Below are 23,155 nucleotides of genomic sequence, written 5' to 3'. Positions count from 1 at the left end.
AAAAAATACAAAAAAATAAAAATAATGAAAAGCAAAGCAAAACAAAACAAATCCTTTAGTTACAGTACTTACAGTTTTAAGTCACCATGCATATTTAAGGACAGGTTAAAGCCATAATGTGGGGTACATTTATACTGTACAAGCATATATGAAACTTCAAAATGTGTTGGTTCGGATTCATTCTTAACAGACACATCAAAATATATATATATGCGTGTGTGTGTGCGTGTGTATATATATATAGTCTTAGTTCAATAAAAAAAAAAATCAAAAATAACCAACATCATAAAAATGACACTGTACATGAATTAACTGCATGTATCTGTCACCTTGCTCAACATACATTCTTATTTGGCAATATTTATATATATATAAATATATTACATAATATATACAAATATTATGTATATATAACAATGTGGTCCTAACAAGGATGTAAACAATGAGCTAGAAATACAAATACACAGTTTAGCACTGTTTAGAAATACACACGCCACACAGGACGAATCCTTAGTTCTTAGTTTATGCAACACTTGTCATTATGGCGTGACTGTGCCCGTTTTGGTTATTTAAAGCAAAGTCAGTGAACATCTGTCAATTCTGCACCGTAATCATTACATCTGCAACATTTTTGTATAGTTACTGCAAGAAGGAGCTAAGTTATCACTAGCTAATAGGCATATAATATTTTTTGAGGCACTCTATGAATATGATTATTAGTATTTTTTTAGACGTTTACAAAAATAAGCAATAAATTCCCACTAGTACCTTGGGGGCCTCCTATTGCTCTCATATTGTGTATGCTTCTCTGCAATGTGCAGTGAAGTATGAGTCATTTGTTTATGCCCACACTCTTAAAAATGAAGAGGACGATGCACCTCAGTAGCTATATAACCCCATTCTGCCAGGCAAAATGGGGGGACAACTAAGAAAATGATGCACAATACATCACTGTAAACATAGAGCAATGGGCCATAAAACACAATTATACCTGTACTCAAAGCACAAAGCGAAATAGTGCTCATTGGCCTATGGAACCAAATAAAAGTTTATATTACACAAAGGCAATATGACATTAATGTCTGAAGAATGTATTGTTCTCTGCATTACAATGCCAAAGGCTGAGTCTCTATAAATTCATTGTCTCTATGCCAGCAAAGAGCACTTTCAGCTGTTTGAATGAAAATAGCTCATTCATGGTCACCAAAACACTAAGTGCATATGGTTAAACAAGCCCCCTAAACAAAACATCCATTTGGTTAATACATGGTTGCTAAATCCCTCTGTAAACATCACAATAACATTCTCCTATTTGTCTAAAGAGTCTGATTTAAAGCGTGGCTAAAATATTTCATATCGACATAGTGAAAACAATTATTATCCCTAAGCATGAAAAATGTGATCGAGCTGTCCAGAATACATACAAATATTTATATTGAGAAAATATTTATAAATTTACAAAGTTTTAAAAGCACCCACGTTGCCATGAGACAACAGACAATTCCGATAAGACAATGGATTCGAAGCTAATCCAAATGAAATAGGCAAATCAAACAATCACCTTTACCAAAAAGCCCCAAATTTCACATTTTGTGCTTATGTTATAGTAACGAGTCCTACAGAATGTAGATTGACAATGCACAATGTTGCCTTACATGTTCTGGAGAGTGCAGTTGTGTCTAACTGTCAGGGAATGTAGATCTATGCAGAATGACCGGCTCTACTCAGTCCCCTAACAGAGCCTCCAATCTTCAGTTCAGAGAGCAAGGTAACTCTTAGGATTGGAATGGAAAGAGATTTCTTTCACTCCTTGAAAGTCAAAATGGGGGGAGGTGTAGGAGAGGGTTTGAAAAAGTGAGGCAGGTTTCTGGCATTATCAGGACTAGGTCCTCTGTCGGGGAGCAGTATGATGTTGCCTTTTCTGCGTAGTGTGGAGTCTCGACTGGAGGTGGTGGAGAGAGTTTCCGAGGTGGCTTCACTGCTGGCTTCCACCGGTGTGACTCGGATAGTGGTGATACTCTGTTGGTGGTGGTGATGGTGGAAATGGGGATGATGGGGGTTGCTCATGTCAGGTAGGCTCCGGTTGCCATCTATGGAGCCGTAGCCATCTTTCAATGACTCGCAGCTTTCGGAGTCCCGGTTTAAGTCGTTGAGTTCGAGGGATTGCCGGATGCTGCCCCGCTCCTGCGGTTTCCACCTCCAGGACCCACTGCCATCTGTAGATGGTGGTTTAACCATGGGCCTGTTCTCAGGGTGGGCCTCCACTCGAACAATGTTGGGTTCCTGATCCATGAGGGCTTTGTAACGGATGGATCCGGTACAACTCACGGTGCTGCCTTCACTTTTAGGACTACCGTGCAACATGCCCTGCTGCTTGGACATTGCGATGACCTGCATGATACGTGGCTGGCTGTTAGTCCGACAGGCGGTACTCTTCTCTGCCACCATCAGCCATTTTGACCGTGCAGTCCCGCCACCTCCCCCACCATCATTCACCTCCCCATCATCCTCCTGAGGTGAGGAGCTCACGTTCTCTTGGGTCTCCTCAGGGATGTGCACAAGTTGGGATGATCCTGGTCGTGACTGGATTGATACCCTAGCGCCAGCAGTTAGGCCACCAGAGCTATTATTAGCTAATGGCAAAGCACTAGCAGCTAGCTTCATGTACTGTCCAGGAGGTCCACCACGGAGCTCACCATCTAAGCCCATGGCTGAGGGTTCAGAGCTGCACCGGAGCTCCATGTTTCGCTGGGGAGACAATTGTCCAGCCTCGGCCTCCATCACCTGAAGAGACAGCTTGCGGTTCTCATTCTTGGTCTTCCATTGTGACAGCAGCTGCTTGGAACGTGTGGAGTCCATGGAGGCATGGATAGCAGCATGGCGACGAGGCACTGGTTCTTCAATTCCAGTTGAGTGCACCCGGGGCAAGGTGTTACTGAATGTCACAAAACTCTCCTTGCAGAGGGGACTGGGTGGCGTAATGCACTCTACCTCTGTGCTTGCCCTTTTCAAACTGGACATGTTCTCTCTGTGGGATGGGCCACGTAGGAGGATACTCTCGGAGCGAGCTGAGGTGGGACGCTCGCGCATGCTCAGGCTCTTAGGTGGAAGTAAGCGTGGTGGATCTGTGTTCAGGTTTGGTAAAGGTCTCAGAGGTTCCCGCATGGCAGGTGGAGGCACCACAGGCTGGGGCTGTGGTGGAGGTTGCGGTGGCTGCGGTTGTCGGAGAGGAGGATGTACATGTGTTTTCAGGGATGTGTCTTCACTAGGTTTAAAGTTTCCGACTGCATACAGACCCTACAGTAGTGCAAAAATGAAGAAAATTTACAGCAGCATCAATCAATAGATACCATATAGATTTTAGTCGTGATAGAGATAGAAGAGAAACACCCCTACAACATAATGCTGCCACCACCATGCTTCACAGTAGGTATGGTGTGTTTTGAGTTGTGTGTGTTTGCTTTTCGCCAAACATAGTGCTTGGAGTTCAGTCCAAAAATTTCAATTTTGGTATCATCAGACCATGGCACCTTTTGCCTGATGGCATTAGAGTCTTACAGGTGTGTTTTTGTGTAGCACAAATAAGACTGTGTGTGGCAAATCAAAAACAAAACACCACCCAAAACACACCATACATACAAAAAAAAACACAACACACAACACAAAACACACCATACCTACTTCAAAACAAACTCGTGGCAGAATTATCATTATTGAAAGCAAAATAAACATCCTAATCAAATTGAAGGGAAAATGGATGCTGTCAAGTACATCCAAATTTTTGAGGAAAACCTGCATCCTTCTGCTAGACAGCTGAAGCTGGCGAGGTCAATCACCTTCAAACACTATAATGATCCTAATCATACCGGGAAAAGAACAACGCAATGGTTTAAGGAAAGGAAGATGAATGTCCTCGAGTGGCCAAGTCAGAGCCCTGACTTAAATACCATTGAAAATTTGTGGATGGACTTGAAAAGAGTGGTCTATTGCCGCTCAACACAGAATTTGACTGAACTTGAGCAATTGTGCAAAGAATGAATGGACAAATATTCTCCAGTCTAGGTTTGCAAAGCTAGTATAGACATATCCAAAAAGATTACTGGCTGTAATTAAAGCAAAAGCTATCTATATGAAGTATTAAATCAGGGGACTGGTGACTTTTCCAAAAATGTTATTCTAGTTTTTTAGTAAATAAAGCTGAAAAAGGTTTTTTTTTTTTTTTTTTTTGGGTTGGGGGGGATGGGTTTTGATTTCAGGCTGTATGACACATAAAGTAACTCTTTCAAAGGGGTATGATTTTCTATAGGCACTGCATGTAGTGGACTGACTGATTAGGTCATTAGGTTTGTGCTCACTTCTGACTGTCAAAGACTAGAATCTTCTCCAGCTGATGGAAACAGTCTTAAAATGTGTTGAGTCCTGTCTTAGAATGTTTCAGCTAGTTGTTAACTGTGTCCGCAGCTTTAGCTGGATAGCCAGCAAGTCTCTCAGCCTGACCATCTGTAAAGTACACAAACCCCACTAGAACCAGTAAACAGACCAGTCTGACCAGATTTGATTTTTTCAGCAATGTTGTCCTAAGGTCCTATGTCATTTTTCACAACAAAATTAACATTAGCTGAATGATTGACATCCTTATTTACACATTTTTTTTTGGCACCAGTAATTGCTTTGCCAAAATATATTTTCAACATTAACATTAGCTGAATGATTGACAGCCTTGTTTTCATTCTCCAAAAAATAATACATATGGTGCCTACATTGACTAAAGTCCACCATGAGCCTACATTAACTTTTTAGTAGTTTTATTGTCTATGATCTATAGACAGCCAGAGTATCAAACAGCATTACATAGTAATTTGCTTGTCCTGATTAGTGTACACTATGCTAAGCAAACAATAAAATCAAGACTTGATTTACTGATTTACCTCATCTGCGTTAATTCCTCATAAATAATTTTTGGCATTATTACTGGTGTTAAAAATCACAGGGTGTACGTAGCCCTCAGAGCAGATTGAGCAGGGAAGAAGGAAAGTGAGTGAGAGGAAAAGAAAGAAATGGTGGGAGGAATGTGGGGGGGTGGAGAGCAGAAAAGAAGCCACATGGGATTTGCATGTGTGAGCTATTTTTATCTCAATTAAAACAGCATTGTCTTATAGCACCTCACCAATTCTCTGTGATTCTTCTCCAGAGTCAGGTTTCATAGAGTAATATGGACTGGTCATTTTAATATGAAAAATGAATTATCATCCACACAGTGCCTTTGAAAGCTTCTGTCACAACAGGACTCACCAGGTAGATGGCTATGCCCCCTCCAATGAGAAAGCCACTGTAGACATCCACGGCGTGGTTCTTGAACTGAATGATGCGAGTCAGGCCACAGATAATGCCACAGATGATAAAGGAAAACACCAGGAGTGGCTTCAGGAGCTTGGATGAGTCAGTCAGAGTGGCATTAAAGTACATCTGTGGAAGGAGACCAGCCTTTTGACTGAAGTTTAATGAAAATGCTTAAGAATTGAAAGGACAGTTGGATTATTTGGCATGCAGTTACATATCGCTTGAGTCAACTGTGCCATGAGTCAAGTGGATTACTTACGGAGATGTACACAGCCGCAAAAGCTGCCAGAGTGGCGTGCTGAGATGGGAAGGACTTCCTGTAATGAGAGACAGACAGCATGGTCAGATCATTAGATCTTTTTCACACTGAACACATTTGAAGTAGTGTACCATGCTAAAAGACAGATGGGAATGGAAAGCCACAGATAATAATGCCATAGTGCTCTAACTCATATAGTGCACCAAAAAGCATCAGAGCTTCTTATTTCCAAGAATGTTCTCATAAAACCAACAGATATGTCTGAATATGCTAGAGTGTGCTAGATATTCTAGATCAGGGATCTGTAGGATGGTAGCTCTCCAGGAGCAGGGTTGGAGACCCCTGTTCTAGAGACACATTTCAGTATGCGTAACAGAAGTGTAAGTCTTCGTTGACACAAACACACACCAAACTGACCCTCTTTACGTCTAATTTTTACGTTATACAAAATGTCTGCACAACATATAATCACAGCTATTGAGAGTGCATGAAATGAGTGGAAGATTGAAAAGGAGAGCTGCGCAAATGGATGTGTGTGGGTGTGCTGGAATGGGCAGCCGGGTTGTGAGCAAAGCATCAAGACTGAAGTCTGTGTGGGTTTTACAGGAATGCCATGTGCCAGAGGACAGCGCCACATTCATTCTGCTACCTTCACATTTATCTACACCTTTTAAAGCAGAGATTAAACATAAATTTATTGATCCAACCATGATTTTTACTGTAAGTAGAGTTGCTGTGCAGCAGGTCAATTTAAATTTGGTCAGCCATTTGTCAAATCATCTTTGTTTGGGTATATTATTAATCACCCACACTCCATCATCTGACTTTTGAGTTTCAGAGTGAGCTTTTAGTAAAGTCTTGAATCATTGCATGACATAGGTATTTTAATTGTAGATTCTTGATGAGAAATCTTGATCTCTAGCTGTCTAATTGTGATTAACTTGTTGATGTTATTCAAAAAAAAAAAAAAAAAAAAATTCCTTATTCCATTTTCATAATCTTTAATAAATAAATATTTAGTAACAGTAACTTGCTCTGACTCTAAAACAACTTTCCTTTTCTGCTGACATCTCTTTGATCACACAGGCTATCTGACAATGTTAACCATTAGCCACACAGCTATTTACACACTATTTGGCAAACACGCATTCCATATGGCTCCATTCTGGTATAAAAGGCCCATTCAAACAATTCCCAATGGATAAAATTATATCCTGCCCTGCATTTTTATTTTTATTTTTGCTGGTTTAATATCCTGTTTCACTTTAAAAATGCATCACAATATGGAAGTAAAATGGGTTGCCAACAACATTTCACGTTGACTTCAAAATAGTATGTCATACTTAGTCCAAATTTAGACCTTTTTTGGGCATGATTATGCATTAGGCTTGACGAACTACAATATGACACAGATACTGCTTTCTGACCTGCCAGCATTTATTGCCGCTGGATCAGGCCCAGAGCAGATGTCATCCACAATGAAAGAGTTCTCATCACAGGAAGTGTTGAGGCTGGTGTAGTTGGGCTTGCACACAGTGAGAAAGTAGGGGGCATGGTATCCTGTGGCCAGCTGGATAATATCTGTGATGAGTGCTGTGATACACAGGCCAAACACATGGACCCCTGAAAATGAGACAAAAAGCACAAAAGAAAATACACACAAAGCTTCTTCCTCAGTCATATAAAGCAGCTACTACATTTCATAAGGAGCAGGAAGACTTCATAAACTTTCAGTACAATGGATGGAGCTTTCATTATTAATATCAAACTCAATATACAGTAGTACAAAACTATAAAACAAACAGAATGAGCCAAGATCAAAAAAGTATTCCAAATAATATTTATACAAGCTATATGGCTTTCAAAGATCAGAAATATATACACCCACCCACAAACCTCACAGCTCTTCGGATGTAAGAGTTGAAATTGCAGCCAGCTGCATTTATGTTAGCCTCTGTTTTGATGGCAATGTTTCTTCTGGCCAAGCAGCAGTACAGGATCCCTTCTCCAATCATAATCTGTGGGAAGATGGTCATCTGTGTTTACCCAAACATACAGCACCCCCCTTATACCACCACCCACCCCCTTTTTAGTGGCTTCCAGGGGTCATTTTTAATACAGTCACTGACACATCAACTCCATTACTGTAATTAAAGTAATCACTCCAATCCGTCTGTCCATTCATTCATAGCCATATGAGAGGGATTTCATCCAAAACTAAAAAATTGTTGAGGGAAGGAGGTGTCTTGAAAGTCATCCAGGCCTCCACTACTGCAATGACTAAACTGTTAATTCCATGTAAATGAAAAGCAGAAACCCCTGAAGGGGGCATCTGCAGTTGAGGACGTGATAGAGAGTGCGAGAAATGAACAAGTGATCAAACCCCTCTGAGATCACACTTGCCACACATCTACAGTCAAGTGCAGCACTCGAGTGCAGCAGGCACTACCATAACAGCTGGAGCTATCAGCAGGATAAACATTCACACACCGCCTGCTAGTAAAGGCTCAGCCATAATACCCATACAGTACCGAGGCCCAAAACTCATTTGGGTGATTTAACATAGAGAGAGTTTTGCTGAGTGATAAAACATGAAGCAGAAGTCAAAATGATGACTCAAATGTTTGAGATGAGGTGGCCATTTGTACATGCTTCACTGCAGACCAACTGCAGACTTTATTTACAGTGGCTGACAAATGCAAAATGCACAGGATAAGCAGCAATGATAGAACTTAAATGAGCATAGCCACCTTGCAAAATTAATTAGGGCAGAATGGTGGAGCACCTAATGTGATGAAAACACCCAAGCGACGTGCTGGGAAGCTGATGAAACAAATATGTCATTAAACATTAAACAAATCTGCTCTCTGATGAATTTAGGTGGAGTGAGCTCGAGGCAATTCTAAGATGATGTTGATGAGACCAACATTGGAATAACAAACTTTAAAACCATAGTGGAATATTACAAGCAACTGGGGCAATGACAGAAAGCTTTTCAACCTTATCTTGAAAATGAATTAAAACATTTTTCAAAACCATACAAAGAGTATATTGCTAAGAGTTGAAATTGTTAAAGATTTGTTTCCTTTTCTTTTTTGGACAGCCTAAATAGTCATTGACCCAGTGACCTCTTTTTTCAAAAGCTAAACTGCCACTCAAAAGTTTGAAATTTATGAATAAAGTCTCTCATGCTCACCAAGGCTGCATTTATTTGACCAAAACTACAGTAAAAAAGTAATGAATTTTCAGCAGCCATTTCTCCAGTTCTCAGGGTCACATGATCCTTTGAAAATCATTGTAATATGCTGATTTGGTGCTCAGGAAACATTTGCTATTATTGGCTATGTAGAAAACAGTTGTGCTGCTTAATAGTTTTGTGGAAACCATGATACATTCATTTTTCAGGATTCTTTAAGAATAGAAAATTCAAAAGAATGTCTGTATCTTACTGACCCCAAACTATTGAAGTGTAGTTAAAATACGACTCTCAAAAGAACTTCCAACTTTTGAAACTCTGAAGAAATGTGACATCAGGTTTTGGAGATATTTCCACCGAGCTGCAATGACACTCTTGTAAACATCACCATGTATACAGATGGTAAAATGCAATTGAGGGAAATCTATTAGACTCATGAGTTCATCACCTAGGGTCTTGATATTACATTCACAACATGCCTGGAGAGGCTTAGCGCCTTGTCGCCCAGCTGATGTTCAAAATGCATGCCGGGTGGGCGGCAGTCAAAACTTCACTGACAGTTTGGGGAGAAGACAACATGCAAGTCAGGCAAAGAGCAAGAAATAAAAATGAAGAAAGAGAACACAAATAGAAATGCCAACAACAATTTAGATGAGGTGAAAGCATAGAAACCTATACTTTAAGTGAACTGTGTAATTTTTAGGCTAGTTTGACAAATTTGCTCTTTGACAAATTGCTTTTGTTCCATTTTATGTCACTTTGGATAAAATCATCTGCTTAATGCATAAATGTAAATATACTACTGTTTTATTAATTACTTATAGATGTATATGCACATCTGTTTATTAGCTTTGAAAACATCAAAAAAATAAAATAAAAAATGATGACTCATCCTGCACTACACAGATGCTTCTACAAAAAAACAAACCATAGAATAAGAATGACACACTGTAAAAAGCTAAAGCCATCCATCAATTTCATAGGGTCTTTAACATGAACTGTGTGCAAAGCTAACAACTATTTACAACTTCAGGTAAAATAGGTCTTTAATATTCACTTAAATATAGTGCTCCTGTGTGCAAAGCTAGCAACTATTTAGCTTGAAACTTCAGGTGACTACAGAGTCTGCTAAATAAATGGAAATAATTGACCATCAAAAAATAGATTGAAAGTGTCACTCTTGCATTTACCGTCACAACCTTAAATATTCATTCTTGCCCCTCTAAACTGAGACCAAACACTAGTGCATGAATAAGTAAGAGTGCCCTTTAGACTAAACAAAAGTGCAAGTGTCACTCTTGCATTTACCGTCACCGCTGGCCCGGCGAAAGCCAGACTGAAGAGCGTGAGGAAGGGGATGACCTCCTTTGTGGGCTCAATGTAAGGCATGCTGAGACTCCGGTCATTGCAACTGTAGCCCGAACGCACTGGCTTAAAAATATCTGTCAACTCCAAGAAGTATAAGCTGACCACAGAGGACACCAGAATCGGGAGCTGTAGAGATAAAACAGAAGGAACATGATATATTAGATGTGTCTTGTTTACTAAATATGCAAGATGAGTAGAGAACAGCAATAAAAATTATGCAAATTCTTTTACACAAATGGTGCACTGTCCCATAGTTAGTTTAACTCATCCACACTAATTTGCAAACAGTTGCTAACATGATAGGAGGTAATTATTCCACTGACATGGTAATCAGCCAGTTATAGCACAATGGAGGTACTCACATTAAGGATTGAACTCACCTGGGATATAACTCACTGATTAGTACAGTGCATCGTTGGAGAAGCTAACCAACTATTCACAACTGTTTCACAAAACCACAGTAACATGGTCACACCTCCATCTTTTGAACTATTTTGGTTCAACAATATAGGACTGTGGTTAATGATGTCACACACAGGTGGTAGAGCAATAAATTCCGCTAATTAACTGATTCGAGATCTTCTGAGATGCTGCTGTAACGAACATGGTAACATTTTTGTTCCCTGTCATTTTGTATTATTTTTGGATTCATCGAAGGTTCTCTCTTATGTCATACTCCAGGGGTTTCCTTACACGTTTGTGCACAAGTGCACTCCTTAAAAGCGGTGCTGATTGTTCACACACTAAAATATTTATATTATATAGACTCTTTAAAATGAAAGTTCCGGATGGAGCTTTTCGCAGCAATGCCATAAAGTTACTAAAAGAACCATTTTTTCTTAAAAATTCACACTGCCAGCCACTTTGTATGCCGCTAGTCTCTGTACTGTGAAGACGCTTGTGGGCTTTCCTATGCTGTCACTCTAATGTTATTGGTAGACTGCATATCTGGCCATATGTTTATAAAATGCAATCACAAATGATACACATTGCAGAAAAATAATATACCATTCTAATCTAATTTAAAAACATTAATGAACATTCTCATTAGACTTGAAAGGATTAGCATTCTGCTAAAGTAGCATTCAGAGTGCTGTTATATAAACTACAGCTGTGCTCAAAAATTACTAAAACATCATTAGAATTTGACAAATAATAATAATAAAAAAACAATTGTCACTAATAATCAACATTATACAGGGGAAACAGTACATATGAACTGCAACAATGCTAAACTGCTCACTGAATCAAATATTAACAACACAAACTATCAATGTATAAATCAAACTCCCTAAGACTGACGACAGTCATTTTATTAAATCCATGTATGTGGTTACAGTGAAATCAAATAAAACAGCGAAAATCTTTCCTGCACTACAGGCCTTTATTGACAAAGTCTTCACTCCTATTGGTTGTCGGTTGTGAAATTTGCTGCTCATTTGCATCAAGTTGAACTTTTCTTAACTTTGTTGTGTGATTCATGTCACTTAACACCTACATTCAATGGTCATTGTCACTGATGTCACCGCAAGTCGCCAGCTCTCCACTGAAAATGCAGGGGATCATGTTGCTTTGTTGCTGCGTGTTGCCGGTGGTGTGAACTTTAGTGTGAAGAACATTAAAAGAATCTGAAGACCTTTTTTTACACCATAAAGAACTTTAAAGGGATACTCCATCACAAAATGAAAATTTTGTCATTATTCACTTACCCCCATGTCGTTCCAAACTCGTAAAAGCTTCGTTCGTCTTCGGAACACAATTTAAGATATTTTGGATGAAAACAGGGAGGCTTGAGACTGGCCCATAGACTGTCAAATAAATAACAGTGTCAAGGTCCAGGAAAGTATGAAAAGCATCGTCAGAATAGTCCATCTGCCATTAGTGATTTCTTTGTGTACAAAAAGTATTCTTGTCGCTTCATAACGTTACGGTTGAATCACTAATGGCAGATGGACTATTCTGACGATGCTTTTCATACTTTTCTTGGACACTGACACTGTTATTTATTTGGCAGTCTATGGGACAGTCTCAAGCCTCCCTGTATTCATCCAAAATATCTTAAATTGTGTTCCGAAGATGAACGAAGCTTTTACGGGTTTGGAACGAAATGGGGGTAAGTGATTATTGTGATTTTTGACAAAATTTTCATTTTGGGATGGAGTAACCCTTTAAAGGTTCTTCATGGAACAATAGAAGCCAATTATTTTGCTTTAAGAGTGTATATATATTCAAATGGATTGAACAGTAAAGAATGCACTGCATGTTAGCTTGCTTGCTGTGCCCAAGAGAATGATCTATTTAAATATTTCATGTCCTACTAACAAGAAACAACGCTTCTAGCCATAATTCAAGAGCTGTAGTTCCAACCTGGTAAGTTTGCGATGCTGTTTGCAAATGTTCATTTGAACAATGGTTTCGGGAACAAAAATGATCATTAAATATGTTAGTAATAGCAGAGCTAGTGACTATAGTTGTCTAATGGGAAATGCACCCCAGATCAGCTGCTATCCTTTTAAATCATCCTGTATTTAATAATACTTGTTCGTAATACCATATTTTTTCTCCTAAAAAAGAAAAAACAGTTGGTGCTGAAGTGTAAAATGCATTGGGAGATACTTGCTTCTAAAAACTTAAATGACAATGGCTGTGTATTGGTGCTTGTCAAGCTAACTGCTACGATCAGCGTTATGCTGGTAAATGAGTGCCGATAAATATAATGAGGGTTTGGATGAAACTATGCTGGAGTTCCATCCCCTGAGGCTTTTCACACTTGTCAACGGTACTGGGTTCACGCTAAGGTTAGACAGAAGATATGTGATTACGAGAGAATGAAGGGTATTCTCAGGTGAATATGCAAGGAACTTCTTTAGATATCCTAGAATTACTGTTGTCATTGACACAGTTCACCCAATAATATCTCAATGAACAAGGATCAACTGGAGATGTCTTTGCTGCTGCAGCTTCCAGGAGGAAATATTTTGCGCTGTGCTACGCAAAGTGGAAATATGCTATCGTACTGAATAATTACGAAACTTGAGCGGACAACATGAAGATCAAAAGTGGGGGTAGGGGGTTTAATTACTGTAATCAAGTCCCTTCTAAACAGGGGAGAACATCTGCAGAAAAAGCCCCTGTGGTCGAAATTCCTAGTGATTCTGCATCTTCTAGCACAAATACTAATAACATCTATGACATTTTCACTGGACCAATTGGAGCTTCAAACTAAAAATATCAGTCTATAATGGTCCACCCATAACTATTATTAATTCTGTAGTAAACAAATTAATTCTGTAGTTTGACTGTGCATTTACAGATATTTAGCAGTGAATTGCAACTGAACGTCTTTAACATTTTTCATTTTTCATTTCTATTTTAAGTTATTAGAACAATACCACAGAGCTTACAATGCAATACTTGCATACTATATACACACAACAAAGGTAAACAAAGTTTTATTCTTGTTTTTAAGCCAACAAAACTTGCATAATGCAACAATTTACCTTTTCTTAAAAAAATACATTTTTAAATTAGTTTTAACAAACCTAAATAGTAAAGAGTGCTAATGCCTTTAAATAAAGTAGGGATGCACAATATTGATACGATATGATGTTTAGAGCTTTTAATGTAATTATATAAAACAGTGTAAGATTTAAATACCTGCTATTTATTGTTTATGTGCTAAAATTGTTATCAGCTTATCTGTGTTTTAATATCAATGCATCTGTATCTAATGCCCAAATTAAAATTAGATTATGAACTTTTAATTAACCTTGCTAGCTAATCATGGCTGAACAACTGAACAAGAAACAATTTGATATTTACATCATTAGGAAAGTAATCGTGGGAACATACTGTATAGAAAATTGGAAAGTATTGGCCAGACACCAGTGTAGAATGTCAAAGGCGTAATAACTTGAAACCTAAACTGAGATCTTTTTCATGAGAAGGCAAGTTAAACTTTTTGGCCATCTTGTAGTTCATTTAGTAAACTGAAAAATATTAGTGAAACAGGGAAGTTAATTAGGCAAAATTAGTGAAGCGAAGCATATTAAATTACTTCATTTTTAATTTGTTCTCAGTTTAGGACAGAAACAAGGTCTCTGCAACAAGGCTACTCTATAGAAGGTAACCAGGTCACACATGGGAACATGATATTCATTTCAGTGCAGCCAATAAGCTTTGATTCTCTCTGATTTGACAAAACTGAGACTATTCCTGGTAAGTTGTAGGACCTTACATTTGATGTCTGGATGGGAACATGTATGTATCATGAAATCTTTCTCACTACCCATGACATAAAGATCATACATGAATCTTAATGAAAACAAAGTTATACCTTTATCAACATCACATTTGATTAAAGCCTTGTGTCATTCATTCCATTTTTACAATTAGGCACTCACAAATCTTATTAGAAAAAAAATAAAATATAAAAATCATGTAGTAGTTCATCATACCCCTCATTCTCTAAAATGAACTGTTTAAACAGAATAGAAAAGCAGTAGTTTATAGTTCATGACCATGACATTTAATACATATGACAGAATGTTTTAATAGTCTTTAATATTCAAGAAACGGGGAATTCAGCACTGCAGCTTGACAAGTAATCAAGACAGATCAAAGACCACTACCATTATCTCCATGACACCAGTGATCAGCACTCATTTGTTTGTGATATCTAGGCCATGTCAGATTGGCCTTCATTTAATAACTGTCCATAATCCAATCCCACTATATTTAATAGTGCCCTCTTAATTCTGTGACAGAAAGCAATGTTTAAATATAAATAAATGTTTAAATCACAGACATATTTTCAGAAGGTTTACAGTCCTGTTATCAGTGTGGATGATTTTCTTCACTTTGGTTTTTAAGTATTACTCTGCTAAGGCCATGTTGTCTGTGCCAATGCATATTGCATCTTAAAATCAGGAAAATATTGTTTTTGAATGGCTGACATCAAGAAGCAAGCCAAAAATGGATGCGCAAAAGCCAGAACACAATTTGTATCACTATCACTTATACTCCCTTAAGATTAACACGATATACAACAAGTGTTATGGATTTGCCCTTCTCACGACCAGAACTGCATACAATATGCATGCAAAGTTAACGAGCAGTCATGCAGAATGAACACTGTGGTTCCAGTCTGCTTGATTGCTTTGATTTTTAAACGTGACCATCTTGTAAATGAAGACCACCATCAACTCTCTTCTATTAATTAGACATAATACAACAAGAACAGCTCTATCAGTGTGTTCTAGAATCACTCACCTCCACGAAATAAAAGCAGGGCAGCAAGGTAACGCTGTCTTTGGTCATCTTGCCTTTGAGTCTTTCCTTCGCAGACATGATAAACGGTACGTCCCTTTAAAAACCCGATGCGCGAAGAGAGGAACGCTGAAGCCCAGCTGGTGTAATTTCTCCCCGTGTGCAGAAATTGCGCTCCTTCAGGCTGTCGCTTTCTCCATCCCCAAGTGCGCTTTTACTGCGGATGCAGACAGACGGAAAGATGCTGTATCAAACCTGCCGACATCATGACTGAAACCATGACAACACAATCACCATCCCCTAAGGACGGGCCGATGGAGATGTTAACAATGTCCGACACCAATTAATGTTTCAAGCCAACCTTCAACCTTCTTATTAAAGGCAATATGCTGACTAGATGACGTCAGAGGTGTGCCAAAAACCCATTTTCACCAGAAGCTAGCGCGCGCGCGCGCACGTGCGTACGTGTGTCTGTGTGTGTGTGCGCGTGTGTGCGTGTCAGTGTGAGAGAAGTGGGGGCGTTCACGCTTGTTCACACTATCGTGCTTGTCAAATTGCTCAAAACACGGCTCAGAGAGGTTGTAGATAAGGCGTAAATTTATTTTATTACTGATATACTGGATAAGGATGCAAGTAACAAGTCATGAGGCATTCGGCATTGTAAAATACCTCATATTCACCGCTAGACTATTAAACATCATGGATATGGAGAAAAAAAAAACCTAAGCTAAGAAAGCTAAGAAATATAAAATTAACATGATCCTGCTTTGAATTTTGTTTCAGTGCACTCACGCGCCATCTACTGGATATTAAATGACTAAATATTTTAAATATACAAAATAAATTGCTTTCAGTTTTTAATAAGGTCTTTTTCTACTTCCAATTTTATTTTACAAGTAAGCTTTAAAGCAGAGCCAAATATGGTAGCTACTGTTTTAACTGACTGAATGACGTTTCATAAACTCCACAAATTGAGCCTTTCAAGTGCTCAATCCCATCATGATTTTCTCTGCCCCAAATCCAATACATGATTCAGTTTGTTTATTCGTACGTTCTACTTGATGTGTCACTGGATATCAATATGTAGCAAAAGTTTGCAAGCGGGGTGCGCACAGGAATATACTTTAAGGTAAAAAATAAATAAATAAATAAATAAATAAAAAGCCTGAATGAATGAATGCTCCAAATGATCAGCCACTGAAAAAAAAAAATAAAAAAATAAAAAATAACCTCAGTCAATAAGTTTTTATTATTTATTTATTATGTATTTATTTGCAATATAATAAGCATACATGAAAAAAACTGTACCATGAGAACAAAATATACAGGAAGCAAATGTATTTATTTATTTATTTATTTTATTTTTTGTTTTGGTAAGAACAAACTCCTTCGGTGCTATGGAGGGCACTGAGTAAGAGGATGATACCATTTCGATGGCAGCGTCTGCGTTAGGGGTGGGCTAAAATTCATATCATGATATTTTACACTGTCCAGGCGATAACGATATTATATTGTGATATGATAAAAAAAAGTTGGCCAGTGTTTAAGTGTTTGAGTTGGCCAGTGGTTCCCAAACTTTTTCTGCCGGGCCCCCCTTTTGTAGAGAATTTTTTTTAAGCCCTCACCCCCCTTCTTTTTTTTTGGGGGGGGGGGTCTCTTATGCTCACCAAGGCTACATGTATTTATTAAAAATACAGTAAACACTGTAATATTGTGAATATTGTCAATTTCAATGATCTATTTGAATGTTTTAACATAAAGGCTACTCTCGTCTGGTGTAGACGCTTAGAGCAGAAACATGCATCGGTCATTTAAAGTATATTTCTACATGACTCCCTGAAATACAACTCTGATTCGTCAATCGCACCATCTAGTGGTCTGTTATTGATACAACCACAACTTCTACAACCAATAACGGAGCGCTCGCTACTGCGAGTCATGTTGAGGTAATTAAAATATACCCAATTAATATTTTGCTCTCAATTATTTACTTATCAGGCAAGTGGCCACATGACAGGCGGGAAAATTATACAGTGTAGTCTTTATCACCCTGCAGAGGTTTATTTTGCATGGAACAACATAATACTGGTAGTCACTTTCAAACCGGTATAGCGCCCACCCCTAGTCTGCGAGAGAGGAATGGTCCAACAGCCCACTGGATTACATTGCATTCTACTGGATACACCACTAGACTTCCATTATATTGATGTCAAGCTCCTACGTGTCCTGTCCAAGGCAGTGGATGAGCTTGGTTTGAAATGGGCACCTCCTGCCAAGCTAGCCAGAAGCCATCTGGACAAATGATACTTCCAGTCGGACCACAGCTGGAAGGACACCCTGCGTAGGCCCGGCCCTTTTTCCCCCCGAGGTGCACGACGAGATAGCAAAGTCGTGGAATGCGCCGCTCACCAGTCGAATGCACAATCCGGGATCCTCCCTCTTGTCTTCTGTGGATGGCGCTGACTAAGTGGGGTTTTAAAACAAGTTTTCAAACAGCTCCGATGCACCATGGATCTGGCCCTCAGAGCAACGAAGGTGACAGCTCAAACTATCGGCCACAACATGGTAAATCTTGTGGCGCTAGATCGTCACCTGTGGCTTACCGTAACTGAGTTAAAGGACTCAGAGAAACTGCCCTTCTAGACGTACCCATGAATCCCTCAGGTCTCTTCGGCGCGGCAGTGGAGATGTTCACAGAGGGCTTCGCTGAAGGGTAGAAACAGTCAAAGGCCATTAGTCACTTCCTTCCTGCATTCCCGCTCCTCCTCAGCACAGCGCGCAGGAAGACAGCACATCCCTTCTCCTGCTGTTCGGCTTGAGTATGAACCGACGGTGAAGCCAAGACAGCCGTGGATGAAGCATCATCAGGGCTTGAAGAGCCAGAGGCCCCACGCTGACAGAGACAGTAGACCCCCTGCACCGGAAACAAAGCCGCATTCCTGATGCATTCCCTTAGAGGAGGAAAGCTGCACCAGTGCCAAAGACGAGCCACTAAAGAAGTATGCTTACTCCACTGTGTGTTTACCATGCCTAACACACAGTGGAGTGGAGTGTATCAGTATGGTTTATGAAATCAATAAAGAATGGCTACACGCTTCAGTTATTCCCAAAACTGACATGTTTCAACGGTATGTTAATGTCCACTGTATGGGAGCAGAATGCCTCAGTACTGCGAGAGGAAATACGCAACCTTCTCGCAAAACATGCTGTATAGACAGTACCCCTTGCAAATTGCGAGATGCTTCTACTGTACAGTCGTTATTTTCTGGTAACAAAGAAAGAGGGCAGACTCTGCCCAATCTTAGATCAGAGACCGCTGAATTGTGCACTTTCATATCGCTCATTCAAAATGATTATGCTGAGGCAAAACCTCTTACACATCAGACCGAGAGATTGGTTTATCTCTCTTTATCACATTTACAGTAGCAACCCCCTCACCACAGGCGCTTCCTGAGATTTGCATTCGAGGGGAAAGCATATCAATTCATGGTCCTACCCTTCAGTTTTTCTCTGGCCCATCATACGTTCATGAAATGCATGGAAGCATATGCAGAGAACCCTCACTGCCCACTGTTTTATTCACTGACACAATCTCCCCTGGGGGTTGAGGCACTAGCTCACAGCTGGCCAAAATCATGCAAGTATGCCTTTCCTCCAGTGAAACTTCTCCCTCACCTGCTTTGCAAAATCAGAGAGGAAAGAAAATCTGTTCTGTTGGTGGCACCAAAATGGCCCAATCAGCCATGGTTTCCAGAACTGGTGGAGTTGCTGGTAGCCCCAGAGATATGATCTTTTTGGTTTACCAGCGAGCTGGCAAGTATGACATAAATGACAATATCTTGATACAGCAGATCTTAAACCAGGCCAATCAAAGTAATTAGCCACTCGCTGGTAAACCCAATCAAATCATTTGGCCAGCTCCTTTGCAGACTATTCTGGTTATGGGAGAGCCATTTGAGCATCTTATTCTAGACTGTGTTGGCCCTTTGCCAAAGTCAAAAGCTGGTTACCAGTATATTTTGACATTAATGTGCGCGACAACACAAACCCATTCGTAACAGTGTAATGGACATTATGATCATCTTTGGTATCTCTTTTGAAGGCATCTTGAGTAAAACAGTCCCATATTTGACAAAGCACATACAAAAGACCTGAACAGGAAGCATCCCAACCTGTTTAACAGAATACAGAGGTTTGTTGAGCATAACCAAAGCCACTAGAAGGCAAGCCTGTAACCTTTAGCCAAAGACGCTTAATGGCTAATACTAATGCTTTTGCTTTGGCAGTACATGGGAATGGGTGTCAATGGAGGAGAGGATTCACTATGCTGAATAAATAGCTTATCATTTAATAAATCGGCAGCCTATCGGCTAATCTTCAACATGTTTTACACAAAACAATACTTTTGGATCTAACTTTTTTAGAGTTTACACCAAAAAAAAATGCTGTTGAATAAGAGAAGTCATTGACTTTTTGCGACAGGTGGGATTCAGCTTACGGCACGTCTCATTCATTCCTATGTTATCCGTAAACAGCGATTGAGTGTTGCACAACTCTGACTGATATTCAATGATGTCAAGGCTGTGATGTGATTGGTTATTATGGCACACGTGATCCAAGTTGACCGTTACACTTTCTCCAATAGTAAGTACAGACCCTCTCATTTCCCTATAGTAAGACAATCTCTGGCATAATCGCTATGGTACACTAAAGTCTAAATGATCGCTGCTCCTTTTACACTTCACTACTGTTTTGGCTTTCATGAAGTAGCTGCAGTTTGCATTACACACATTTCACTGAAAGGATCCCTGACAACTCTAGGGCCTTTTGCACCGCTTTAGTTCCAGAACTAAATATACAGTACTAAAGTACTGGGATGATTTTGCGCGAACTGTTTTCCAGTACCATTAAAAGGGTTGCATTCGCACCGACAGTGTGTACTAGGACGTGACATAAGCCGGTTGACAGTGATGTCATTTGTTTGCGGTTTCAACAACGTTAACAAATAAGAAGAACGTTAACAACAGGAGGATGGAGGATGCTGTGATCGGAGCTGTGTTTTGTTCACAATAAGTCATGGCTGGGCAAAAGAGGACTTTATGGACATCCAGTTATACAGAGCAAACTTGAGGTCATTTTGTTATTCGAGTTTAAACATCCTGCCACTTAATAAATAATCAAACTCAATAAGTTTTACTTCATGTTGAATTGTCCACCTGACTCATTTTGACATTTTCACTGAGATGGTTTGAAGTTGTCGCACTAACTTACCAGGTTCAGCACTCCTATTGGTTCTTGGTTTGATGGTTGTCGTAGAAGTCACATTGCAGGGAAGTGTCCGTAATCTTCTGACACAACCATAATTTAATCGGAGGAAAAAACTGATCACAATGACCATTAATCATTAATCTGTAATTTGGCTGTCGGTGAACATGACAAACCAGCGATCAAAGACAACAGATTTTAGCCTAGGATTATATGAATCTTTTAGGATTTCCAAAATTTGTCTCAGTCAACCAAATTGTGGCCAAAATCACAGTGTGAGCCAACTTTATTCACTATTTTACTGAAACTACTGGTAAACTTGCATCTTTGGAGTGCTGTTTATCGCAGCCAGACATTGGTGAGCAGAGTTAATGAAAATAGCCTCCGCCAACAAATCTGACTACTGTATGTACTATGAAAAATACACTCAGTTTCATTTTAGAGCTGCTTTAAAGCGGAACTGAATTCTCTTTGGATAATTTAAATATTATTTTTATTTTTATTTATATGTTATATGTTATTTAAATATTATATTACTGCAATATTATTATTATCTAATATCTTTGAAACCAATCTGTAGTGTATAAAGCACTATAGAGATAAAGGTGATGCCATTTGACTTGATCGGAATCGTAGAGGTTAAGGTACAATTTTTGTCCTACTAACAATATTGTTTTTAGATACACAGCAATAGTTTGTAGTTTACAGTAACGTGTATATATGTACTGCGACGAGCGTCCTAGGAGGAATCAGCGTTGCCCTGGCAACCAACGGCATACACCTGCACGTCCTCACCGCTGATCGGTCACAGCTGCATCTCATCAGAACACGGCTCTTAAGCAGCACATGCTGAGCAGACAAGGCAGACACTGGTCTCGAGCCGAATGCACGCTGGACTAACCCTTTCTCTCATTTCTCTCCAGAAAGCAGTGAGTGACCGACAGCCCACCCACTTTGGAGCACGTTTGGACACTCACTTTCACTTGGATTGAGCACTGAAGAGCACCGTGAGCACCAGCCTCCACGCACCGGCTTGCCATCCTGCACCTGTTATTATTGTAAATAAAATCCACCCTCCGGGGCTTTTTGTTGTTCACGAAGCCAAAACTTGTCGAGTGATTCTTCACCACGTCACAGTGGTGGAGAATGCGGGCAGATCGGTGAAGAATCACCGGCAAGTTCACCGCCCCAGCCCTTAATTCTTCATTTTTTTTTTCTCTTCCATGTTTGCACGCCCCAGCACCGTGGAAAGAGGCACGCTCGGCCTCACAATGGAAGAGGTTCTACAGCGCCTCGCGGAAGTGAGCATCTGCCAGCAGCAGATTGTAGAACACCACGCTACTCGCCAGGGCAGGGCGGAGGAAGAACTCACCGCTGTCCGTACCGCCGCCGCCCAGCGTGTTCCGCTACCTGATCCTCGCGGCCAAGCCACCCGCCTGTTACCGAAAATGACCGCGGATGACTATGTGGAAGCCTTCCTACAGGTCTTCAAGAATACCGCTCAGTGCGAGGCGTGGCCCGAGGACGAGTGGGCACGTGCGCTGGCACCCCTCCTCACCGGAGAAGCCCAACAGGCTTACTTCTCCCTTCCCTTTGCGGCCGCCGAAGACTATAACGAGGTAAAGCGAGAGATCCTAGCGAGGCTCGGCTTCTCACCCGTCTGCGCTGCCCAACAGTTCCACGAATGGGAATTCAAGCCCCATATGCCAGCCCGTGCCCAGGCAGCCGAGCTCAGTCGCATCGCTCAACACTGGCTGCTGGAAGGAAGCCCCACTGCAGCACAGGTAGCGGAGCGAGTGGTGGTCGATCGCCTCCTCCGCGCATTACCCCGCGCCCATCGGCAAGCGGTTGGAATGAGGAACCCTGCCAACACCCAGGAACTCGTGGAGGCAATCGAGCTGGCGGATGCCGTCCATCACCACGAGGCCGGGGACCGAGCGCTGCCGTTTCCCCGGAGGGTGGTCCAGGCGCGACGCCCGCTCGAAGGCGCACCCCGACCGGTCAGCAGGCCGACGGTTCCCCCACCGCGGGATGAGCCCATGCCCAGCGCTGAACCACCATCACCCCCGTGAGCGTGGCTGGCAGGCTGCATCGTCCACCAGCACGTACCGTCGGGAGCCCCCGAAGCAGAGGTGACGGTGGAAGGGAAACATTTCCGAGCCCTGCTGGACTTAGGCAGTGTGGTCACCCTCATCCAGTCGCGGTTGTGCCCCCCTCGAAGCGGCCAGAAAAGCTTCCTCTCGATTACCTGTGTACATGGAGACACTCGCCAAGTACCGGCCCGAAGAATCACCATTTCGTCACCCCAAGGCGCCTGGCCGGTAGAGGTTGGCCTGGTGAAGGACCTGCCGGTGGCCGTACTGCTTGGGAGGGATTGGCCCGGCTTCGACAGACTGCTCACCACCGCTACTCAGCCTGCCAGCCCCGAGGGGAACCGTCGAAGATGGAGACGGCCTCGA

At 40.8% G+C, this 23,155-nt stretch overlaps 2 protein-coding genes across 2 annotated transcripts; one reads left to right on the top strand and one right to left on the bottom strand.

Moving 5' to 3' along the window:
- Nucleotides 1-12: 12 nt before the first annotated feature.
- On the bottom strand, nucleotides 13-15,937 carry LOC109074022 (2-lysophosphatidate phosphatase PLPPR4-like). Its single transcript, XM_019090082.2, has 7 exons — nucleotides 15,435-15,937; nucleotides 10,104-10,289; nucleotides 7,488-7,617; nucleotides 7,027-7,222; nucleotides 5,600-5,657; nucleotides 5,293-5,466; nucleotides 13-3,297 (listed from the first exon to the last, which is right to left on the bottom strand). The coding sequence occupies exons 1-7, from the start codon at nucleotides 15,510-15,512 to the stop codon at nucleotides 1,804-1,806; spliced, it is 2,316 nt and encodes a 771-aa protein (XP_018945627.1). The 5' UTR covers nucleotides 15,513-15,937; the 3' UTR covers nucleotides 13-1,803.
- Nucleotides 15,938-21,510: 5,573 nt separating this feature from the next.
- Nucleotides 21,511-23,155, top strand: LOC122147866. The gene is made up of 2 exons (XM_042771875.1): nucleotides 21,511-21,754; nucleotides 21,937-23,155. Exon 2 carries the CDS (start codon nucleotides 21,968-21,970, stop codon nucleotides 22,766-22,768), a length of 801 nt encoding a protein of 266 aa, XP_042627809.1. The 5' UTR covers nucleotides 21,511-21,754; nucleotides 21,937-21,967; the 3' UTR covers nucleotides 22,769-23,155.

The sequence above is a fragment of the Cyprinus carpio genome, chromosome A2, assembly GCF_018340385.1.
Source record: "Cyprinus carpio isolate SPL01 chromosome A2, ASM1834038v1, whole genome shotgun sequence".
Lineage (NCBI taxonomy): Eukaryota > Metazoa > Chordata > Actinopteri > Cypriniformes > Cyprinidae > Cyprinus > Cyprinus carpio.
Note: the sequence above shows the minus strand (reverse complement) of the source record. Positions and strands in the feature narration are given on the sequence as shown.